At 42.5% G+C, this 23,876-nt stretch overlaps 2 protein-coding genes and 1 pseudogene across 2 annotated transcripts; 1 reads left to right on the forward strand and 2 right to left on the reverse strand.

Moving 5' to 3' along the window:
* Nucleotides 1-7,761: 7,761 nt before the first annotated feature.
* LOC125545979 (aldo-keto reductase family 4 member C10-like) lies at nt 7,762-11,891 on the forward strand. Its single transcript, XM_048710055.1, has 7 exons — nt 7,762-8,059; nt 8,183-8,233; nt 9,392-9,468; nt 9,595-9,682; nt 10,292-10,564; nt 10,696-10,944; nt 11,460-11,891. The coding sequence occupies exons 1-7, from the start codon at nt 7,949-7,951 to the stop codon at nt 11,541-11,543; spliced, it is 933 nt and encodes a 310-aa protein (XP_048566012.1). The 5' UTR covers nt 7,762-7,948; the 3' UTR covers nt 11,544-11,891.
* A 3,938-nt stretch (nt 11,892-15,829) lies between these two features.
* Nucleotides 15,830-16,691, reverse strand: LOC125549249 (annotated as a pseudogene).
* Nucleotides 16,692-16,850: 159 nt separating this feature from the next.
* Nucleotides 16,851-19,791, reverse strand: LOC125547205 (receptor-like protein 35). The gene is made up of 5 exons (XM_048711179.1): nt 18,918-19,791; nt 18,258-18,443; nt 17,949-18,164; nt 17,612-17,721; nt 16,851-16,928 (listed from the first exon to the last, which is right to left on the reverse strand). The coding sequence occupies exons 1-5, from the start codon at nt 19,789-19,791 to the stop codon at nt 16,851-16,853; spliced, it is 1,464 nt and encodes a 487-aa protein (XP_048567136.1).
* Between the last annotated feature and the right edge of the window lie 4,085 nt (nt 19,792-23,876).

The following is a 23,876-nucleotide window of genomic DNA, read 5'->3' on the forward strand; positions in this document are numbered from 1 at the left end:
TACATATTGAGCATCAAGATCTATAGAGATAGATCAAGACGCTTGATAAGTTTTTTCAATGACTACATACCTTGACAAGATTTTGAAGTAGTTCAAAATGGAACAGTCAAAGAAAGATTTCTTGCTTGTGTTACAAGGTGTGAAATTGAGTAAGACTCAAAGCCCGACCACGGCAGAAGATAGAAAGAGAATGAAAGTCATTCCCTATGCCTCATCCATAGGTTCTATAAAGTATGCCATGTTGTGTACAAGATCTATTGTATACCCTACACTGTTTTTTGGCAAGGGAGTACAATAGTGATCTAGGAGTAGATCACTGGACAACGGTCAAAATTATCCTTAGTGGAATAAGGATATGTTTCTCGATTATGGAGGTGACAAAAAGGTTCATCGTAAAGGGTTACGTCGATGCAAATTTTGACACTGATCTAGATGACTCTAAATCTCAATCTGGATACATATTGAAAGTGGGAGCAATTAGCTAGAGTAGCTCCGTGCAGAGCATTGTTTACATAGAAATTTGCAAAATACTTACGGATCTGAATGTGGCAGACCCGTTGACTAAACTTCTCTCACAAGCAAAACATGATCACACCTTAGTACTCTTTGGATATTAATCACATAGCGATGTGAACTAGATTATTGACTCTAGTAAACCCTTTGGGTGTTGGTCACATGTCGATGTGAAATATGGGTGTTAATCACATGGTGATGTGAATTATTGGTATTAAATCACATGGCGATGTGAACTAGATTATTGACTCTAGTGCAAGTGGGAGACTGAAGCAAATATGCCCTAGAGGCAATAATAAAGTTATTATTTATTTCCTTATATCATGATAAATGTTTATTAACCGGAAACATAATACATGTGTGAATACATAGATAAACAGAGTGTCACTAGTATGCCTCTACTTGACTAGCTCGTTGATCAAAGATGGTTATGTTTCCTAACCATAGACATGAGTTGTCATTTGATTAATGAGATCAAATCATTAGGAGAATGATGTGATTGACTTGACCCATTCCGTTAGCTTAGCACTTGATCGTTTAGTTTGTTGCTATTGCTTTCTTCATGACTTATACATGTTCCTATGACTGTGAGATTATGCAACTCCCGTTTACCGGAGGAACACTTTGTGTGCTACCAAATGTCACAACGTAACTGGGTGATTATAAAGGTGCTCCACAGGTGTCTCCGAAGGTACTTGTTGGGTTGGCGTATTTCGAGATTAGGATTTGTCACTCCGATTGTCGGAGAGGTATCTCTGGGCCCTCTCGGTAATGCACATCACTATAAGCCTTGCAAGCATTGTGACTAATGAGTTAGTTGCAAGATGATGTATTATGGAACGAGTAAAGAGACTTACCGGTAACGAGATTGAACTAGGTATTGAGATACCGACGATCGAATCTCGGGCAAGTAACATACCGATGACAAAGGGAACAACGTATGTTGTTATGCGGTTTGACCGATAAAGATCTTCGTAGAATATGTGGGAGCCAATATGAGCATCTAGGTTCGCTATTGGTTATTGATCGGAGACGTGTCTCGGTCATGTCTACATAGTTCTCGAACCCGTAGGGTCCGCACGCTTAAAGTTTGATGACAGTTATATTATGAGTTTATGTGTTTTGATTTACCAAAGGTAGTTCGGAGTCCCGGATGAGACCGGGGACATGACGAGGAGTCTCGAAATGGTCGAGACGTAAAGATCGATATATTGGACGACTATATTCGGACATCGAAAAGGTTCCGAGTGATTCGGGTATTTATCGGAGTACCGGGTAGTTACGGGAATTCGTCGCGGAGTGTATGGACCTTATTGGGGTTTAGGGGAAAGAGAGAGAGGCAGGCCGCGCGCCCCCCAAGGCCTAGTCCAAATTGGACTAGGGGCAAGGGCTGCGCCCCCTCCTTCATTCTCTTCTTTTTCCCTTTCCTTCTCTCCTACTCCTACTACTTGGAAGGGCTCCTAGTTCTACTAGGAAAGGGGGAATCCTATTCCCGGTGGGAGTAGGACTCCCCTAGGGCGCGCCATAGAGAGGGCCGACCCCTCCCCTCCTCCACTCCTTTATATACGTGGCCCGGGGGCACCCCATAGACACAACAATTGATCTCTTGATCTCTTAGCCGTGTGCGGTGCCCCCCTCCACCATAATCCACCTCGATCATATCGTAGCGGTGCTTAGGAGAAGCCCTGCGTCGGTAGAACATCATCATTGTCACCACGCCATCGTGCTGACGAAACTCTCCCTCAACACTCGGCTGGATCGGAGTTCGAGGGACGTCATCGAGTTGAACATGTGCAGAACTCGGAGGTGCCGTGCGTTCGGAACTTGATCAGTCGGATCGTGAAGACGTACGACTACATCAACCGTGTTGTGCTAACGCTTCCGCTTTCGGTCTACTAGGGTACGTGGACACACTCTCCCCTCTCGTTGCTATGCATCACCATGATCTTGCGTGTGCGTAGGATTTTTTTTGAAATTACTACGTTCCCCAACAATAAATCCTTCAAGTACTGTGTGTGTCAGCATTACCGATCCAGGGATGACACTTATGCACAGAGATTTGACCGTTTGAGGTCGGATCACTACATGTATTTTAAATACCATTGATATATGTTTTACTCTAGTTACTCCATGAGTTAATATCTCTACTCTAAATACTTAGTGGAAAATGGTCATATGGGAGTTGTTTGGATGACGCCCAACACAACAGGGAAGTGTCCCTAGCGAGATCGCTCTGTCGGAGAGTTAAAGTGCTCCTGACCAGGTTCCGTCTCGAGATGGTGGCGCTTCGTCCCGAAAGTCTTCTCTTATTTTTTAGGTCAAAACCCTTCATATAGAAGAAGATGGGCACCGGAGGCTAGGTGTGGGCCTCACAAGGTATCAGGGCGCGCCTAGGGTGGCCGCGCCCTGTTGCCTTGTGGGCAATTGGTGGGCCCCTCTGGTATTTCTTTTCTATTTTTTATATATACAATAAAAAATCTCCGTGAAGTTTTAAGTCATTTGGAGATCTATAGAATAGGTATCTCTGCTGTAGCTTTTTTAGGTCCAGAATTCCAGCTGCCAGTATGAAGGAAATATGCCCTAGAGGCAATAATAAAGTTGGTATTTATATTTCCTTATATCATAATAAATGTTTATAATTCATGCTAGAATTGTATTAGCCGGAAACTTAGTACATGTGTGAATACATAGACAAACAGAGTGTCACTAGTATGCCTCTACTTGACTAGCTCGTTAACCAAAGATGGTTAAGTTTCCTAGCCATTGACATGAGTTGTCATTTCATGAACGGGATCACATCATTAGAGAATGATGTGATTGACATGACCCATCCGTTAGCTTAACACTATGATTGTTTAGTTTATTGCTATTGATTTCCTCATGACGTATACATGTTCCTATGACTATGAGATTATGCAACTCCCGAATATCGGAGGAACACTTAGTGTGCTATCAAACGTCACAACGCAACTGGGTGATTATAAAGATGCTCTACAGGTGTCACCGATGGTGTTTGTTGAGTTGGCATAGATCGAGATTAGGATTTGTCACTCCGATTGTCGGAGAGGTATCTCTAGGCCCTCTCAGTAATGCACATCACTATAAGCCTTGCAAGAAATGTGACTAATGAGTTAGTCACGGGATGATGCACTACAGAATGAGTAAAGAGACTTGCTGGTAACGAGATTGAACTAGGTATGATGATACCAACGATCTAATCTCGGGCAAGTAACATACCGATGACAAAGGGAACAACGTATGTTGTTGTGCGGTTTGACCGATAAAGATCTTCATAGAATATGTAGGAACCAATATGAGCATCCATGTTCCGCTTTTGGTTATTGGCCGGAGATGAGTCTCGGTCATGTCTACATAGTTCTCGAATCCGTAGGGTCCGCACGCTTAATGTTTGATGACGATATGTATTGTGAGTTATGTGATTTGATGTACCGAAGGTTGTTCGGAGTCCCGAATGTGATCATAGACATGACGAGGAGTCTCGAAATGGTCGAGACATGAAGATTGATATATTGGAAGGTTATGTTTGGACACCGAAAAGGTTTCGGATAGGTTCGGGCATTTTTCGGAGTACCGGAGGGTTACAGGAACCCCCAGGGGGTTAATGGGCCTTAGTGAAATAATAGAGGAGGAGGCGGCCAGGTGGAGGCGCGCCCCCCCAAGCCCAATCCGAATTGGGGGGGGGGCGGCTTTCCTTCTCTCCCTCTTCCTCTTTCCTTTCCCTCCTAGTTGGACTAGGAAAAGGGGGAACCTACTCCTAGTAGGAGTAGGATTCCCCCCCTTGGGGCGCGCCCCATGAGGCCGGCCGACCCCCTCCTCCCCTCCTTTATATACGGGGGAGGGGGGCACCCCATAGACACACAAGTTGATTTCTTAGCCGTGTGCGCTGGCCCCCTCCATAGTTTTCCACCTTGGTCATATTGTCGTAGTGCTTAGACGAAGCCCTGCGTCGGTAACTTCATCATCACCGTCAACACGTCGTCGTGCTGACGATACTCTCCCTTGGCCTCAGCTGGATCTAGAGTTCGAGGGACGTCACCGAGGTAAAGTGTGCAGATCGCGGAGGTGCCGTGGGTTCGGTACTTGATTGGTTGAATCGCGAAGACGTTCGAATACATCAACCGCGTTACTAAACGCTTCCACTTTTGGTCTACGAGGGTACGTGGACACACTCTCCCGCTCGTTGCTATGCTTCTCCTAGATAGATCTTGCGTGATCGTAGGCAATTTTTTTTGAAATACTACGTTTCCCAACACAGTAATCTTCCTCTCCATGTAAATCTTGCAAATTAAGAGAGAAAAGGCATTAGAATTGCATCATAAAGTGGAATAGTGACCAAAAACAATATAAATAACAGTAGGGAAACATGATGCAAAATGGACATATCACCCCTCCGAGCAGGAGAGATATACTCTGGGCCCCACATGTGATCCGACCAAGATAAGCATGACCATGCGACAAGGATTATGAGATAATCTGGTTTGTGGTTGACATCACTGGAACGAGAAAGAGGTCGGGTTAGCATAAGGATGACAAACTCGCCTTGAGCCCGACAACATATATCATGTGGCAAAAAGAACAAAAGTGTGACAGTTTGTACAGATTCGCCAACCGACTTCATTGTCTACTTGGTGTCTGGTACGCCATGCTAGAGGCTGCTACCAGACGAGCAGATCGAAGGTGATCCGACCCGCGACCAGGCCGACTTGAACCTAAGGGGTCGCATGCTTAAGGGAAAGAACCTACGAGGTCGGATCCAAGGACACTAGTCGGATGCGATCAGAGGTGGACTTATATCGTGACTGAGTAGACTAGTGGGCTTTAGGATCTGTGCGGGCCCAAATGTTTGAGCCCGCGATGGATGCCTATATATAATGGAGGTGCGGCACACTCATTTGGTTGACCGCTTTAGCACCATCACTAGGGCTTTGCATGTGTTGCAACTAGCCACCTCCACTTGTCGCCGATTGTGTGATCGGACCTAGCAGTCCGCCGCACGACGTTCCTCCCACACGCGCGAATACCGTTAGTGGTGGTGCACTTGCGCGCTCGGCGAACCTGTTTGTGGGATTCGATCGGCTATGTGGGAGATCGACGAGGAGGAGACGACTCCGAAGATGCGCTGCCTCTACTCTACTTCCGCTGCACGGCACTGCAAGTCTAGTGGTAACAATTTATGACCCATCTCTCGTATCATGTTCCTGTTTGATCTACGCGTAAGGAAAATTTTAAATTGCAGCCGATGCACGCAGCGTAGAACCCAACAGACATGTTGTGTGATCATGCACAACATGATCATCAAGGATGACGGTGAGGATGTTGCCACAACTCTGGAATTTGAGAACATGGGTGATCCTATCCAACTTCCGGACCAGAATTCAGTCACATTTGAGGAGTTTACTCAAATGCATCAACAAATTCGGCGTCGACCAACTCATGAGCAGCTGAAGAAATATTTGATTGAGTATTAATGGGCGGTGAAAGGGGACAACAATACTGGGATGTAATTTTTGAACTTCTTTTAATTTGAACTTGTGCTGCATGCGACTATTTGAACGTCTATACCTTTTGCATCTAGCTATTTGATCGTGCGGACTTGAAAAAAAAGACCGGATATATACGGCTACGATTGGATTCTTGCATTTGTGTCCACAGAAGTTTTTTGTGGGTTGCTTACACCCAACACTTTTTAGCACTATACTCCTATAAAGCATTGTATCCATCATTCATCAAGCGTTCAATTAGAGCAGCAGCAAGGGCTATCGTGGTTTGGTGTGCAATGGCCTTTTTTGTATTCGAAAAATGCGAAGTGATCAATACATGGCTGATCAGATACGTAGTCTCCTCAAAGCTTTTAAATAGGATACATATGTTGGGAATGGGGGTTAGTTTTGTACCTATGCACAACAAAATATAGCAGCTTTAAAATATATAAGAGTATCTACATCCGGACATAGCGAATTTGACCCCTCAAACGGCCGTGGATGCGCCCGGATGAGTCCGCGGACACTGCCCGGCGACGTCTCAAATAATGCATTCCATATCCGAATACTCAAATTAGAAACCTCAAATCCATATTATTACATACAAAAGCGATCTTTAAGTGGAGCTCGTCCGACTCCGCCGTGCCCATGTTCGGCGGCCGGCTGCGCTCCCCGGAGTGTTGGTCCAGTCGCCGGCAAGATATAGGAAGGCATGGGACGCTAGCCGGCTCATTGGACTCAAAGCGCCACCGTCTCCTATGCCCTACTCTTCCTTGTCGGAGCCCAGAACCCGTTGCATGCCGGTGGATGTCAGATCGATGATGGATCCGTTTTGGGATGAGCCGATGACATCCACCACGACGCGGTTGCGCGCCTGGACTGGTTCACCATATGGGCGCCGAAGAATGCGACTCTGCCTCGCTGACGTCCACGGTTGTCCGGCTTGCGCTCTGCCACTCCAAGAGGAGACCGCGTGGGATGAGTTCGAGGTCGACGGATCTGAAGGTGAAGGACTCAGACCCGCTGCCCGCCATGCCGAAGACGGCCAGAGACCGCCGGAGGTGAGATTGGGTGGTGGAGGCGAGTGGAGGCGAGTGAAGTGAAGTGACTAGGATTTGGTCCACGAGTGGACAGGGAGGAATGTATGTGCGGTTAGGTGGGCTAGCGTGAGCTTGGTCTGGCGTGGCGGACACGCCCGAGCATCTCCATGTTTGAGTTGGATATGAGGGATCCCGATCAGTCCAGGAGGCCCGTCTGAGATGGCTGTCTGGGTCACATTTTCGTGACCGGTCACTGACCCGGCGGACCGTCCGGTCAAAAGATAGCCTTAATTAGTGATTTTCGGTGTTGTGCAATTGCGTGTATCTAGGGATCTGTTTTGTTTCAGTTTCAGGAAGCAAATTCTTGTACGAAAAAACCAGAAGCCCAAACAAACAGCTATTTCGGCATCTACACAAGGAAGCGAAATGGAGAAACCTTTTTGTCCACGTCGTAGAGAGAGCAAGGGGCATCTCCCACAGATCCTTTCACTGTCACTAATGAACTAAATAAAAATTCAGATCCTTTCATCATCACTAATAAAAGTCTGATAGCGAAAAAGTTGGGCGAAAACCAGAAGGCCCTGTTTGTTCCGGCTTCAGTTGGCTTGAAATCACCTGTAAATTCACTTCATTGACAAAGCTGATTTGCATAATCATCTTTGCCGCTGAAGTGCACCTGGACATGCTTCGGACAAAAGTGGGCAGGGGCCGGTCTTGTCACGGCCGCGGGAACAGGAAACCCAGGCAGGACACTTGGAGCGAGCCACCCGCCGCCACGCCCGCCAGCCGCAGCCCTCTCCTGCCCACCGCTGCTGCCCCCGCCCCCTGCCCTGCCTACGCTCCTCCCCGATCCCCTTCCGGTGCCGTGCGGGAGAGAGAGAGAGAGAGGCGGCGATGGCGAGGCACTTCCTGCTCAACACTGGGGCCAAGATCCCCTCGGTGGGGCTCGGCACCTGGCAGGCCGACCCCGGCGTCGTCGGCGCCGCCGTCTACGCCGCCGTCAAGGTCCGCGCAAACCCCTCCTAATCCCCACTCGCTTCGCCGTCCAGATGGATGGCATGTTTTTCCCCCCTTCGTACGACCCTGTTTACTGCCTGGTTCACACCAGATCTTTCTTCCTCGATGCAGGCGGGGTACCGGCACATCGATTGCGCCAGAGTCTACGGCAACGAAAAGGAGGTAGGAGTAACTACCAGCTGGCTGCCGCCTATAAAACTTGTTCCTTTCGTCAGCCCTGTTTTTCTCCTTAATGCGTGCACGATCTGCTACCCTTGCAAATGCAACTAGGAAAGCAGAGTGAGTACAACTACTGCAATTTGCAAACGTCATCCTTTAATCATCTGAGCAACATATCGTTATACTAGGAATTTCTTCTGTCCATTGAGCAAAATATTGGCATGGGATATGGTCTCATAGTGAACCTGCGTAGGAATTAAAATAAAGGGTTAATTTATTCAGGACTGTTTTTTAAGCTCGGTTGGTCAGATTGACATGGCATCCACAGGCCTGACAAGCAGCGTTTGGCCCCTCTTACATTAAGACATGTGCTGCTTGCAGTATCGTCTCGATTCATGTTACAGAACAGTTGGAGCAATGGCCGTGGTTCGAGTGGCGATTGGTACGCCAGTGCGCTGTGATGATGGTGACATGGAATTGTTTAGAGCTTGCACTAACATTACGGTTGCCAATGGCTCCAAGACCCAGTTTTGGTTGCATGGGTTTTCCTCAAGATGGTTGCTCCATTGCTCTGTTCAGGAAGGCCAATAGAAGAAGTAAAAAAAAAAAAGAAGGAAGGCCAATAGAAGAAGTATTTCTGTAAAAGATGAGGCCCAGTTTCAGAGTCGCATTTTGCAGCCAGAGCTTCAGGGGATTTGGTGCACTAAAGCTGAAAGCAAGGTTAAGTTTCACACATGGCTCATGATTCAGAACAGGTTATGGATTGGCCCCATTCTCCTACATGCATGATGTGCGACCTTCACCCAAATCCGCGGCCCATCTTTTTTTTGCACTGCTTGTTTGTGAAGGAGCTTTGGAGGAAGATTGGATTGCATCTATGCAGTGTGGCATATGTGGAAAAAGAGAAACAAGTGGATTTTTCAGGATCAATTGGCAAATGTGAAGACTGATTTCCCTCTTGAAGGACGACATTGATGTGCTCTGGATTGCCTGGAGCGAAGGTGTTTGAAAGTTGTAATTTGCAGAGATATAGAGTTGTTGCTTTTCTTTTATTTTTTCTGGAAGCTGTCTAAGCTGATGTACAGTTTTCCACCTTCTCAATGCAAAAGCAGAGCTTCTTCTTTTATCCAGATCCTGATATCCGTTATTTACTTTATCCAGATCGGTTTGGCGCTGAAGAAGCTATTTGAAGAGGGCGTAGTGAAGCGCGAGGATCTGTTTATCACCTCTAAGCTATGGTGAGCCCAAACCTCTGGTGGTATCGTAGTGGTTATGTCTCTGCAGCTCGGGTCGAGTATCTAGATGCCTATTTGAAGTTTTAAATCGTTCACGTCTAACTGATCTTGGATACCTTATGGTTGCAGGAATGATCATCATGCTCCTGAAGATGTGCCAGAGGCACTAAATGAAAGCCTGAATGATTTGCAGCTTGATTACTTGGATCTTTATCTTGTGAGCATCTCCTATTTACGATCATACCCCCTCTATTCTGGCCTCTATATCATTCATATCTCGCTTTGTGTGTACTGATATCACTGCTTTTGTGTATTATCGTTTTATTCTATTTTCTTAGAAGGTCTCCTCAGCAGGAGAAGATCACTTGTCTGATCTATGTCATACTTAAATGTTAAGCATAGTTACTGACAAAATTATGTATCCTTGCTAGTCTATTGTGTGCTATTCTATGATATATAATGTTGAAACTGGGCATATGGTTCTGTGTCATTTATTGAATAAATGTGCTCCTATTCCCTGAATTCTGTCTATTCATATAGCCATATTACACCCATGGACGTTTTTCCATCTTATTTGGTATGGATTAACATGGGTGTTATTGATTTCTGGTGTCAAATTGTTTATTGTTTCAAGATCAGTTATGTTGTTCGTTTTTTGGCTTCTTGTATACATTACAGAAAAGATTATGTATTGTTCAATGAGTTTTATCTTTTTTTTTCCGGTACCTTCAGCTTAGCATTAGATGGGTACGTGTCGAAACTGTTTAGCATGATTTGTTTACAAAACAATTTGATTACAATCTCTGACTGTCTGTGTATTTTGTAGATCCATTGGCCGTTTAGAGTCAAGAAGGGAACTAACAACAACCCTGAAAACTTCGTTACACCTGACATCCCTGCTACTTGGGGGGCAATGGAGAAGTTACATGATGCTGGCAAAGCTCGCGCGATTGGTGTGAGTAACTTTTCATCAAAGAAGTTGGGTGACTTGCTTGCTGTAGCTCGTGTACCTCCAGCTGTTGATCAGGTGGAATGCCATCCTTGCTGGCAGCAAACTAAGCTCCACAACTTTTGTCAGTCAGCTGGTGTTCATCTTAGTGTAAGTCTGATTACCTCAGCTATTTCTATATTAGTGTGATTATCTTGTGCCTTATTTATCACTCAAGAAGCTGGATTGCTTTTGCTGAATATTTAGTTGTTGTTGTTTTTTCATCTGTATATGTTTTGCAGGCTTACTCGCCACTCGGTTCACCTGGTACTACTTGGATGAATGGTAACATCCTTAAAGAACCAATAATCATCTCAATATCTGAGAAACTCGGGAAGACACCTGCACAAGTGGCTCTGCGCTGGAACATTCAGATGGGTCACAGCGTACTACCAAAGAGCACGAATCAAGAAAGGATAAAGCAAAACCTTGATGTTCATGATTGGTCAATTCCAGATGACATGCTTGCAAAGTTCTCGGAAATTAAGGAGGTATCTATCATATATGCACCGAATAAATTCATGTGATTTTATCTAATGTTCATTTTTGCTTGCTACAAAGGGCACCACTGTGTGTCCCTTATGTATAGTACTAGCAGGGAATGACGTGGCGGCTCGCCGCGCCCGTGGTGGGGGCCGTCCATGCTTTTTTGTTGTTTATTTTGTTAAACGAAAAAGGAATAGTGGATCGAGAGGGGAGCTGGTGGACAGGAAATTTTTGTGTAGCGAGCAGTTTCATGCATGTCCTTCAGTATTTTTTTTCACAAATAGGGGAGGAATAATAGATGCAGCAACTTTATACCTAAGCAGAGGGATACGAAAACACAATGTACTTAGTTCAAAGATGCTTAGAGGCTGCGGTATTTACAAAACAGACAGTAGCGTGATTATTGCGACATGGTTGGCAACATCATAAAGTACTGAGGAAGTCAGAGCATACAAATCGTTGAACCAGTGTATATTTTTTGAAATGGCGCATCTGACGATTTTTATTTTGTGATCTTCAGGCTAGGCTGCTCAGAGGCAACTTCGCCGTTAATCCACAGAGTGTTTACAAGACCCACGAGGAGCTGTGGGACGGTGAGATTTAGGAAGGCTGGTGTCGCTGATCCTGAGCAGGGAGCAGCAAGTATACATATCAGGGCTTGTCAATTCGTTTATCTCAGGATTCACTCTTCAGAGAGCAAGGTTCAGTGCTCTGAGCTTTGAGATTCTATCCTTTATCTCGATTCACGAACTATGTTGTCAGCAGCTTCACTATTTATGTTGTTTTTAGACAAAGCTTCATTATTAATGTGCCCTTGGGGATATTGTGCCATGGGCGTTGCGTTTTGGGTCTTCTGTTCTGTTTTGATCCCGAAGAGAATCATGAATCTAGTGTGTGATTTCTCGCGTGACGAAAGCTGGAGGCAACGGCTTCGGCCCTTTATGTTGTTTCATTTGTTGTCTTCTAGGGCTTGTTGAGTTGGTGCCATCAGCAGAACCTTGTGTGTACTCTATTGTGTGTGGTGTGCGTTTGATGATCTTGCTGGACTGTTGTTGTGGCTTTGGCAATTTTGCTTTATTTTTAAAGCGAGGCGAAAACCTTTTTCAGTTAAAGCTGGAGGTAACCAGATGTTTGGAGTGTCGGCAAACCAAGCTCCATCCATAGTCTTTATCTGCTAACTGACGTTCAACTCTCTGTAAGTGTGGCGAACTGAGTTTAGCTCAGATGGTTAGGTTTCTTGTGATGAAACCAACCAACTAGAGCTCAAGTTTTAGACCTGGCATTGGTGCTTGTATTTTCTTTGACTTTTTTTTGTCAATTTGAGATTGCTTTTACCACGCTTGTCGCGTGGTGTATTTTCTTTGACTTATTCAGCTTGTATTTTCTTTGACTTATTCAGCCTTTTTGGTGATGTTCGTTCAGTGAGGAAAGATGTTCTCGTTGACTACGAGGCATCCATATATGTGATCATCTTTGATTGTTCTTTTTTTCTTCTTTTTTTTGAGAACTTCTTTGATTGTATTATGTTAAAAAGAACGACAAAAGTAACGAGCGAACGTTCTCACCTTGTCGATAGATCCGAACGAGTTCGATCGGCTCAATAACCAGCCCAGCTAACGCTTTCATGTGGTTAAAGATATGTTACACTTGCTTTTATCGTATTACTACTCCTTTGCATCTACAACAAAAAAACTAGAAAATAAATTTGATGTGTGTGTGGGGTGCCTTTGGACTCGGACTTGAGTCTCTCGTAACTAAGCTCCGGCCCATTAACCTGCTCACTTAATATTTTTTTTATTGTCTTACCCCCTAATTTTATGCTTTTAAATAGCCCTTTGGTAACAGTAGGCAGTTGTATATATAGTATTAAAAGCGCTATTGTCTTTCTCCATTATGGTAGTATGTCTCGTTGTCTTGCTTCCATTTCCACCTTGTCCGAGGAATATAAATAATGGGCTGGAAAATTAAGAGGATTGAAATGAGAGCACACAATCCTTGCTTCCATTATGGTAGCATGTTTCTCTCCATTTAAAGACCAGAGCACGCAACCAATGCATGTCATCGGGCTCCTGGACTTGATAATTTAGGTACAGAAACCACGATAACTTTGCCCCCATGGATAAAAGTTGTTAAAAACCTACCACCGATAATTTCTTTGTAAATAGCATGATAATGTACACTCCCGGACTTGATAACTTAGGAATAAACACCACGATAACTTTCACCTGTGGAAAAAACTTGTTGAAAACATACTCTGGTAACATCTGTGTAAATACATGGTAATATAGGATCCCGGACCTGATAACTTAGGTACAAATACCACGATAATTTTGACCCGCGAAAAAAAGTTGTTGAAAAAACACTCTGATAACTTTTTTGTGTATAAATAGCATGATAATATCGGCTACCGGTCCTGATAACTTGGGTACAAACACCACGATAACTTTGATCCCATGAGAAAAATTGTTGAAAACATACAACCGATAATTTCTTTGTAAATAACATGATAATATACACTCTCAGACTTGATAACTAAGGTATAAACTCCACGATAACTTCGACCCGTAGAAAAAAGTTATTGAAAACATACTCCAGTAACATCTGTGTAAATAACATGGTAATATAGGCTTTTCGGATCTGATAATTTAGGTACAAACACCACGATAACTTTGACCCATGAGAAAACTTCTTGAAAACATACTCTGATAACTTTTTGTGTAAATAGCATGATAATATAGGCTCCGGTCCTGATAACTTAGGTACAGACACCACGATAATTTTGACGTTATTTTTTTCGTTGAAAACATACCACTGATAACTTCTCGTATAAATAACATGAGCTGATAACATGGAAAAATATTGTTAAAAATACCTCCCAATAACTAATGTGTAAACAACCTGATAATACACACACATAAGAGCTGATAACTCATATACAAATATCATGGTAATTTTTTGACCGAGGGAATGAAAATTGTTGAAAAAGATACCCTCGATAATCTTTGTGCAAGATGGTAATATACACAACAAAGCTGATAACTCGCTGCAAACATAATAATCACTTTTTGACCCCTGGGATAAAAGTTTGTTGAAAACATACCCCCCGAAACTTTTGTGTAAATGACACGGTAACTTATGTATGACAGACGTGATAACTCAGGTAGCCCGGATGTGGTAACTTTTGGTCCGAAAAAAAAGTCATCAGAACATATCAACATGGGATCTAGTTTCGAAGATCTCGTCGAGACGCTTTCTTTTTGTGAAGACGTTTTTTAATCGGGGTGACGGTTTGAGCTACAAAACATTTTGAGTTTGAAAAAAAGAAAGAATCTAGAATGACATCAGCTTTCGTCCTTTAGTGAATATATGCATGTAATTAGAGGGAGGAGTGCACGTGAAAGAAAAATTAGTCATTCTAATGCATGCATGTATATAATTAGAGTGAAGTAAGGATTGTTCTTGCCTATTGCTAAAATCCGAACGTTTGGTAGTTATAAAAATCCTAAAAAGAAACTCTCTTTAAGTGTGCAACACAGCATGATGGGTTTTTATAAGACTCTTTGCAACGCAACACAAAGGGCTGAGCAAAAGATGCTATACGACAGGCCATTGACTGCCGAAGCCGGCGTATGTACTATTGAAAGAGCAAACCAAAAGTTTTCTATAGCCACCAAAACAAGTGTTCCACGCTGGAACCTGGATAGGCAGCAAACGCGCACCCCGCGCATCTCTTGGGCCAGCCCACTTAGCTAGGCTGTTGCCCATATCGTACCTTGGGCTGACCGTCCTCCCTCCCCGCCAAAAAACATGATTACCGCGAGAATATTAAAAAGTTTCAAAAATAAAAAATACTTGCGCATTTTTTACAATATTTAGCATTTAAAATATTTTACGAATTTTATCCTTTCAAAAATATAGAAAATGTTCAGGATTGTTTTTTAATTATATTCCAGAAATTTAAGGAAAATGTCCACGGACTTATTAGAAATGTGCAAAAAAAAAGTTCACTGATTTAAAAGATATTCATAAATTTTATAAAATTGTGGATTTTAAATAATTTAATGAATAAAATAATTTTCTTGATTTAAAAAATGAAAAGGAAAAAAGGAAAAAAGGGAAAATATACTTCTGTACCTAGTGTTTTGCTCGAGTACAGGACAGAGCACATGAAAATGGGCATGTTGAACATCATTGTACGGTTTGTTTATCCACATGATTATATTAGAACATATTTTACTCGTAGTACCCGATTTTTGTAAGAGAGAAAGTTGCCACATTTGTGAAAGCTCAAGGTTAAAAACCACGTAGTGAAAATGGATCAAGTGGAATCAAGAACTTTGATACATACATAGAACACTATGTAAACAAATCGCGGAAATAAATGCTGCAGAGCTGTGCTTTGCGGCTGGAGGCTCTACAGGCAAAATAAATCGTAAACACCATGGAAGGATAGGCAGAAACAGTTCTGCAAAATGATGGCCACTTTCACATATTCACTGTGGTAACTGAAACAAGGAAAAAACTATGTTTCACACGAAGCATGTTGCCACAAGTATAAAAGAAAAATAAGAAATCAGACGTGTGGCTGAAGCGTATAACCCTTTTCAGGCCGCATGGAGTTTATTTGTAGTCAAATAACATTACAAACTGGTTACACGATTTGTCTCCAAGCGAAACCTACACAAGACATTCAAACCGGGATATGACAGGAGATACATTACAAGATGTTTAACCATTTGGCCAAGCTATATCTTACAGATAAGTACACATGACAGAAGACAAGACATGAAAGCGGTGCACACACCTCACTAGAAGCAACACTTGCACAAGACGTATAGGGTCCCATCCTGCAAAGCATGATTGCACTTGAAGCAGTCTCCCACAATCAGATCAAGTCCTCAAAGCTCTTGCAGATTTAAGAAACCATTTTCCGATTCGGCCCCACCTCATCAGAATGGCAGCTGCAAATCCAACGCCAAAGCCGAACCCAGAGGAGAGAAACAAGACCACATCAACATGAGACGAATCATCTGCGTGCGCAGTACTTGGAGGAGCAGGTGAAATGCCACAGGGGTTGGGCAATGGCGGTCCACACAGCCCCAGATTCCCTTCAAATGAACTGTTTTGAAAAGTCGCAAATTGACCTGACTGGGGTATCCTTCCCACTAACTGATTGTTGGACAAGTTCAAGATACCAAGAAAGGTGAGATTTGTTAGAGCCTCTGGAATATCACCAGAAAGCTGGTTCTGAGACAGGTCGAGTGATTCTAGTTGAGTCATCCTGCCAAATACTTGCGGAATGTCACCGGTGAAGGCATTGCCTGACATGTTTAGTACATGTAATGAAGTAAGCCTCCCAAGCGATCCAGGAATGGTGCCACCAAATGAATTATTCGACAGGTCAATTACCGTTAATGTACTCAAGACCTTATCAAATGTCCTATAGATGCTTTTGTAATATATAGTAACAGTATCTTGATATGAAGCTTCTGCTTCCATCCCTGAATCAGATGAATTATTATCCCCGAGAATATCACCTGTAGTATTCAACTCATTCATCATTGATTTTAACCCATCAAACCATTCTGGACTCAAATTGCCGAAGAAATTGTTCGAGGCAACATCAAGAATCTGCAAGCTAAAGAAGTATTCTCCAGATTTTTCATCGCTGTGAAGATCACCACCCATTGAGCCATAGAATCGGTTGGATCTCAAGACAAGCACACGGAGTCCGGAAAGTACCCCCAGCCATGATGGAAAAGTACCTACCATGTGATTGTTTCCTATGTCAAGGAACTCTAGCTGCAAGCACTTGGTAAGTGTCTTTGGAAGCTGCCCTTCAATTTTATTGTTGTTCAAGTCTAATATCTGAAGCACACATCGGTCTTTGATAATGTTAGGCAACACACCTTCAAATTGATTCTCCCTCAAACTCAACACACTCATGGAACCTTCTTGTATTAGACAGGGTGGTATCCACCCACTGAAGCTGTTAAATGACAGGTCAAGGACACTGGTACGTGAATCACAAATTGAGTTTGGTATGTGTCCACTAATATTGTTTTTGGAAATCTTGAATTGAAAGCCAAGATATAGAGTGAAGTTTGGAGGTAACGAAGAGAAATTGTTGTTTGAATAATCCAAGAAAAATGCTGACGGGCTTGGCATAGGAATCTGCCCCTGAAGTTGGTTGGAACTGATATCTAGAACACCCAACTTATAGAAAGGGAGAACATAAGAAGGAACTTGCATAATGCTGAACATGTTATGTGAAAGATTCAAATATCTAAGGCTACTGTTCCATGTTGACCATATCCACTTTGGAATAGCACCACTGATTCTATTGCATGACAAGTCCAAGTAAGACATTTGATTGAGGGGTGCCAATGAACATGGGAATCCTGTTAAATTGCAACTTGCTAATTCCAACCTGGTAACTCGAGGGAGATAGGTACAAAGAGAGTTGTTACCTTCTCCATATATGTCTGTAACTGATAGATTGCTGTTGGAAAGACCCAAATGGACGAGATTTTGTAACCTCCAAAACGAGGAAAGATCCACCGAACCCATTAAGTTATTCCAGCAAATATCAAGATAAGCCAAACTTGTGAGTTGAAAGAATGACTTGGGAATATTTCCCATCAAGTTATTTCTGCTTAGATCCACTGATACCAAGTGTGAAGATGTTGCATTGATGTCTTGTATAGAGCCAGATATTTTGCTTGAGCGAATATCTAGGCGTTGCAATGTTGGAATAGTGAAAACAGATGCTGGAAGTTCACCTGCACACAGAGTAAAGCATGTTAAAATATAAGACATATTTTATTTCTTTCAGACAAGCCATTGACCAAAAACTACTCTGCTAATTTTTGGTTTATATGATACAAAATCACAATCATAAGTACATATTTTTGACAACAAATCTTGTGACATCAATTTCATGTCACATAAATCGTTGCGATACCCTTGAAAAAACGTTTATATAAGAATTAACAAATTATAGCCTTACCATTGAGATCATTTAATGAAAGATCTAACACAATTAGGAGAGTCAAATTAGATATTGAATTTGGTATACTTCCAGAAAAGCCAGACATTCGAATATCTAGTGATGTTAACTTCTTGAGTAGCCCAACTGCATAGGGTATTTGTCCAGAAAAATTGGATGCAAATATTTTCAAACTCTCCAAGTTACTAAGATTGCCTACTGCAGATGGCATTGGTCCTGAAAGCACACAATCAGAGATTTCAAATCTTATTAATTTACTCAGATTGACAACTGAAGAAGGTATGGGTGCAAAAGAGTAAGAAAAGTTACCAATATCGTTGTAAACACCAAATATTTCCAAGCTTCTAAGGTTCATGAGCTTGCCAATTGAAGATGGTATTGGCCCTAAGAAATCACAGTTGTCGATATTCAAGCTTTTCAAGTTTGTCAGGTTGCCAATTGCAGATGGTATTGGACCATTAAAGTCGCAATCAGAGACTTCCAAGCTTCTCAAGCCTACAAGATTACCGAATGTTGATAGCGTTGACCTAGTGAAGGTGCAGCGAGTGATTGACAGCCTTCTCAAGCTTTTGAGTTTGACAAGCGAAGAAAAAGATGTAAGAGAGAAGCGCCAATCAGAGAGTTCTAAGCTTTGCAAGTTCTGCACGTCTCCAATCCCTGATAAAATGAGCCCTAAATTGCTCGTCGAGTCTGTCTGAGTGAGCCCCAAATGCCGCAAAGACCTGTGGATACCGAGTGAAGATTGAGGCTCCACAGAGGAAATATTCACATCAAGGCTTAATGTTTGCAAATACTTGAAATTGGTAAAAGAGCCTGGTTTTCCAAAGGAGAAACTGGCCCCGTCTAGCATCATTGTCTCTAAAGAACTTGTGTTGGAGAAGTTGGGCAAAGGCCCTGAGAGATCCTGATTCCAGGATAAATCAAGAACACGTAGTGTTTTCGATTGGAAGGTTCTACGAGGAAACCAACCTTGGAGATTTGTCGCAGCAAGTCGGAGCACACTTAAATTGAGAAAATCCATGAAAAACTCTGGAAAAGGAGCCAAAGCCGTAGGTATACCAAAGTTTCCCTCGAGGTTGATCACAGTTAGGGAGTGGAGGTTTGAGAGGGATGGACAGATAGGACCGACGAGCTTACAATAACTCAAGCTAAGAACTTGGAGACGGGGAAGGGATTTAGCAAGAGCATGGCACCATTCTCCGCTGCTAGACATATCCACTCCATCAAGGTAGAGCTCTCTCAGATTGTTGAGGTTGGCCACTAGGATCTTGAAGTTGGGATCTTGCAGGTAGAGCACATTATTCCTGTCACCAGTGATGATATCATAAGTGGAAACATCCCCAAGATCATAATTAGCAGAAAGGTCCAAGGAGATAAGATTGGTAAGTCCGCCAATGCCAGTAGGTATCTGGCCTTGAAAACCTAAATGGGAAAGGTTGAGGTGGGTGAGCAAGGGCAGCCTCTCAAACCTGAATTGGAGGAGACTATACTCGCCAAAATAATTCATGCTAAGGTCGAGTAGTTGGAGCGAGGTGAGGTTGAAGATTGCAGGGTTAATGCCTTGACTGTACAAGCCATGCCCACTGAGTTCCAGAGCGGTGACATGGCCCGAGGAGTTGCTGCAGCCAACACCTTCCCAAAGACAGCAGTCAGTGCCATCCTGCCATGACTCAAGGGCGCTGGGGTAGTGGAAGAACGAGAAGGATTTCTTTAGCTGGAGGAGGCTTGCAGCCTGGTCTGGCTGGCAGCGAAGAGTGAAGTTACCATCACCGTGAGCGCCGGAGGTGGCTAGCGCAGAAAGCTCTGCAATAAAGAGTAGTAGCACCCAACCAATTGAAGCCATTGGCCTAAGTTCCAACACGGCAATGTACTTGTTTCTTTTCTCTTTGGTAGGAAGGCAGGATTGTTGCAAGGCTTTTTATAGAGAGGACGATCAAAGCAAAATAGGAAGAGTCAAGACTGAACTCTTCAGCTCCAATAATGTAATGGTCAGGCCGGCCGGAGATGGATAATGAGGGAAGCACTCCAGCAAATTGGAATAAAAAGAAGGGGTTCAGAAATAGTTTTTTCAGAAGTCATATTACTTGAAGTTTTTCACTGGTCTACAGTCAAGGCTCGAATCGTCCGAATAATGCAACAGTTCAAGACAAAAAGCTCCTGCGAAACAAGACTTGTACCATATGTGCGTGATGACTGAGCACAACTGTGACTCCTATAGATTATTTTCCAATGTACAGAGACCATATATGCCAGCAGAGTCAGACAGCCATATCAGCCAATTTTCTCTGTAGCTAGTTTATTCTAGTGAAATTGTATGAATGAGATGGCGACTTGGTTGACTGCCCCAGCCCAGCGGCACTAGCTAGACTGTGACTTGCAAGCAGTCAAAACTACCATGTAGTGGTGCAGGTTAATTGGAGTACCAACACGTAGCTTTGATTGGTTGTTTAACACTACTCCGTCAAGCAAGACTTGGCATTGTTTATGTGTGCAGGACTGACTGCAGGTTAACTTAATTGTTGGGTACTGATGGAACTACATTGTTGTATGAGAGTAGCTGGGTTCAAACGAGAAATGCTCCATTTCCAAACGCCCCTTACGGAGGACTTCTCTTTACGACTTTACCTAGCCAGAGGCCATATACAGATGCAATGCAATCAGGTAACGGGGCAGTGGTGAGAATGCTAATTTGTCCTCAAGTTGGTCTACCGAATCATCATGAGTCGAACTGGATAAGGATAACAATAATACTCGCTCTGTCCATAATATAAGAACGTTTTTGACATTAGAAAACGTTCTTATATTATGGGACGGAGGAAGTACGCCGGATCAGGCGAGACCTTGGAATCAAAAAGCTCGAACGAAGGAGCGCGCAGCACAACAGGTTGAACTGAACGGACCTGCGAAAAGCAGCAGGAGGAGGAGGCAGCAGCCGAGCCCCCATCTAACCTTCACAGTGACGGGGGCTAACAGCGGAGTCAGCCCCGACGGGGACCTGGTGCCGGGCGGCGAATCGATTCCGTCGCTCGAGGCACTGTCATGGCGACTGTGCCTCCGGGGACGCGGATTTTCTGAGCTTGGGTTTCTAGACACCTCTTATCTTTATGCTTTATTGTTGTTTTGAAATCCGTACTACACAACTAACTTAGTACATATTTTTTTTTCTTTTTTGTTTCTTCAAAACAAAACAACATATAAATTTAAACTTTCCAGGACAACAAACCATTTTTACTAGAATGTGGGATAAAACTTTCAGATTTTTTGGTCCAACAAAAATATAGAAAATGAGATTTATTTAATTAAAAAAAATCTTATTTTTAGTATTTATGATGCATGAAAAGATCTGAAACTTTTTTCCCACATTCTAGTTTTGTTGTGCTGAGAAGTTTGAAGTTCATATGTTGAACTAAATGGGAGAAACAAAAAAGAGAAAAGTTCTTGCATAAATCGCGATTTAGAATTGGATGGCTAGATAAGGGGGTGCCCATGAGCCTATGCTCCGCAATATGTTTTCGGTGCCTCCGGGCGGCGGCAGAGGAAGTGCAGCGAGCAGTGGGGAAACCGGTGGTGTGACCAGCGAGGGGTAGAGGAGAGGGCTCGGTAGCCGGGAAACGGGAAGTGGGCACCTGGCGGGATTAAAAACGGGTCGAAAGGGGGAGACCTTCTGGGCACTGGGCTTTTTATGTTACTACCACATATGTTCGGGCGTTGCAACGGGAGAGATAATATGAAATAGGAACATTTTTTTTGAAATTTACAATTTGTTTTGAAAAACATGAACCTTTTATTAAATCAGCAATATTATTTGAATTGGTGATTTTTTAAAAAAATAGGAACATGTTTTCAACATTCAGAACAATTTTAGAAAATGGGTTTCCAGATGCGAACATTATTTTCAATTTGTGAACATTTTAGTAAAACAATAATATTTGTCGAATTTCAAAATGTAACAGTTTTCTGAAAACCTCAAGAAAATTTGAAAAAAACACTATATTTTTTTTTGAAATTTGAACAACTTTTGTAGCGAGAAAATTAAAATTCAAAAAAGTATTTGTTGAAATTTCTGAAATGTTTTCGAAAATTTAACCAAAATTGAAATTCTGAAAATTCTGTATTTAAAAAAAGCAAAAGAAATGTTCAATTTGAAACAATAAAAAATAAAGAGGAAAGATAAAGGAAAATAATAAGTAAAGAAAAAAAAGAAAATGGGCCGGTCCAGTCTTGGGCGCTTTGTGCGAAGCCCCGACTATATGGCGCAGGGCACGACAAATAGTGTTTTCCCCACTACGTGGGCAGTAAATTAATTGGTCTGGTTTCGCTGGGCCATAGCGCGCGTGGCCCAGATACGAAGTTCTGGACAAACCATTATTCTTTTCTAACGGACGGATGCAAAAATATTTAGTACCACCTCAAACCTCAAATAAAAGAAAAATATTTTTGATGGTGAACGGATGAAAAAATTGGAGAAACCCACCTTACTTTATTAGTAGGTATAGGTATAGATATATATATGCCCCACGTCAATCAAAATCCTTCAAAGAAGAAGTGGCTGGAAAAAAGATTTTTTTAGTTAGAGCTTTAAATTTAAATATTTATTTAATAATATTACTAGCACATATGCCCATGCGTTGTAACGGGAAAAATTGATGTTTTGTGCAAGCATAATGTTACAAAACACCGGATTCACTATGAAGAACATGCTGCAACGCAACATCCTTCTACAAAATGTACATAAAAAATACGATGCAATTGAGCCGTGTTCATATTTTCTTTGCCGGGCATAATCTCCTACTGATTCCATTTAAGTATAATCCTTTTTAATGACATTTAAGTATAATCCTTCTATTAATTACCATGATGTCCTCACCCATTTTGGCCGGGAATTAAATCCTTCATTTTCTAATTTAGTGGCCCTAAGACATTGAAGCCTACAGATCCTTCCTTTTAATTATGCTATCTTTTTACCTTAAATTCTTCATGTAGAATTTATTAAAACCATAATTTTTATTTTAGTTATTCCACCAGTTTACCCATAATCCTTTCTTTAATTAGCCACATTCATTTAAATATTCTATTTAAGCCCACTATCCTTGCTTTAATTAGCTCATTCGCTTAATTAGCTCGCCCTAAACATGATGACTGCCACTCGTAAATATGAAAGGCGCATAGGTCGTTGGTTGTTATATTGAAGAGCCAGACAGGAGGTCCTATGTTCAATTCCTACAATGTTGATTTATTTTGACCCAAATATTTTGCGCGGTCTCTATGAAAGCCCATAAAAAGCCCATCAACATACAAATACCTGGCCCAGATCGCTTAGCGGGTGTACGAGCCAACAGTACAGAACTTTAGCATGCACTCAAACCAAACGAAATGGACTAAACAAAACTGAGAATACCTATTCCCTTTAATAGTAGGTATATATTTTGAATAGACAATTGACCCACATTGTTTCTAGAGCAGTTTAAAATCCGGACCGGGCCGCAGTTGGATCAGAAAAAACCAGAACCGGCGCGCTATTGGGTTTTTAAGCTACGCGGACAATTCTGCAATGGGACCGGTGAAAATCGGTCAAACCACCCGGTTTTTTGGGAAAACTGGGTGATAAAACCGGACCGGTTCAACGGGAAAAATCATGACTATAGAAAAATATATTTTTCGTGGTCTCTATGAAAGCCCATAAAAGACCGATCAACATACAATTACCTGGCCCAGATCGCTTAGCGTGTGTATGAGCCAACAATACAAAACTTTAGCGTGCACTCAAACCAAACAAAAAGGACTAAACCAAACTAAGAATACCTATTCCCTTTAATAGTAAATAAGTATAAATATAGATTTTGAACAGACAATTGACCCACATTGTTTCTAGCGTAGTTTAAAAAAACCAGACCGGGCCGCCAGTTGGACCAGAAAAAACCGGAAACC

Source organism: Triticum urartu, chromosome 3 (assembly GCF_003073215.2).
Source record: "Triticum urartu cultivar G1812 chromosome 3, Tu2.1, whole genome shotgun sequence".
NCBI lineage: Eukaryota > Viridiplantae > Streptophyta > Magnoliopsida > Poales > Poaceae > Triticum > Triticum urartu.

What these genes read in the sequence shown, in the direction of transcription:
- LOC125545979 (XM_048710055.1), top strand. Translation starts at nt 7,949, where the DNA reads ATGGCGAGGCACTTCCTGCTCAACACTGGGGCCAAGATCCCCTCGGTG. An exon ending in CCGTCTACGCCGCCGTCAAG is followed by an intron (nt 8,060 to 8,182) that starts GTCCGCGCAAAC and finishes TCCTCGATGCAG; the next exon opens with GCGGGGTACCGGCACATCGA. An exon ending in TCTACGGCAACGAAAAGGAG is followed by an intron (nt 8,234 to 9,391) that starts GTAGGAGTAACT and finishes TACTTTATCCAG; the next exon opens with ATCGGTTTGGCGCTGAAGAA.
- LOC125547205 (XM_048711179.1), bottom strand. Translation starts at nt 19,791, where the DNA reads ATGGCTTCAATTGGTTGGGTGCTACTACTCTTTATTGCAGAGCTTTCT. An exon ending in TGGTGTTTACAACGATATTG is followed by an intron (nt 18,165 to 18,257) that starts GTAACTTTTCTT and finishes GTGTGCTTTCAG; the next exon opens with GACCAATGCCATCTGCAGTA. An exon ending in TTCATTAAATGATCTCAATG is followed by an intron (nt 17,722 to 17,948) that starts GTAAGGCTATAA and finishes CTCTGTGTGCAG; the next exon opens with GTGAACTTCCAGCATCTGTT.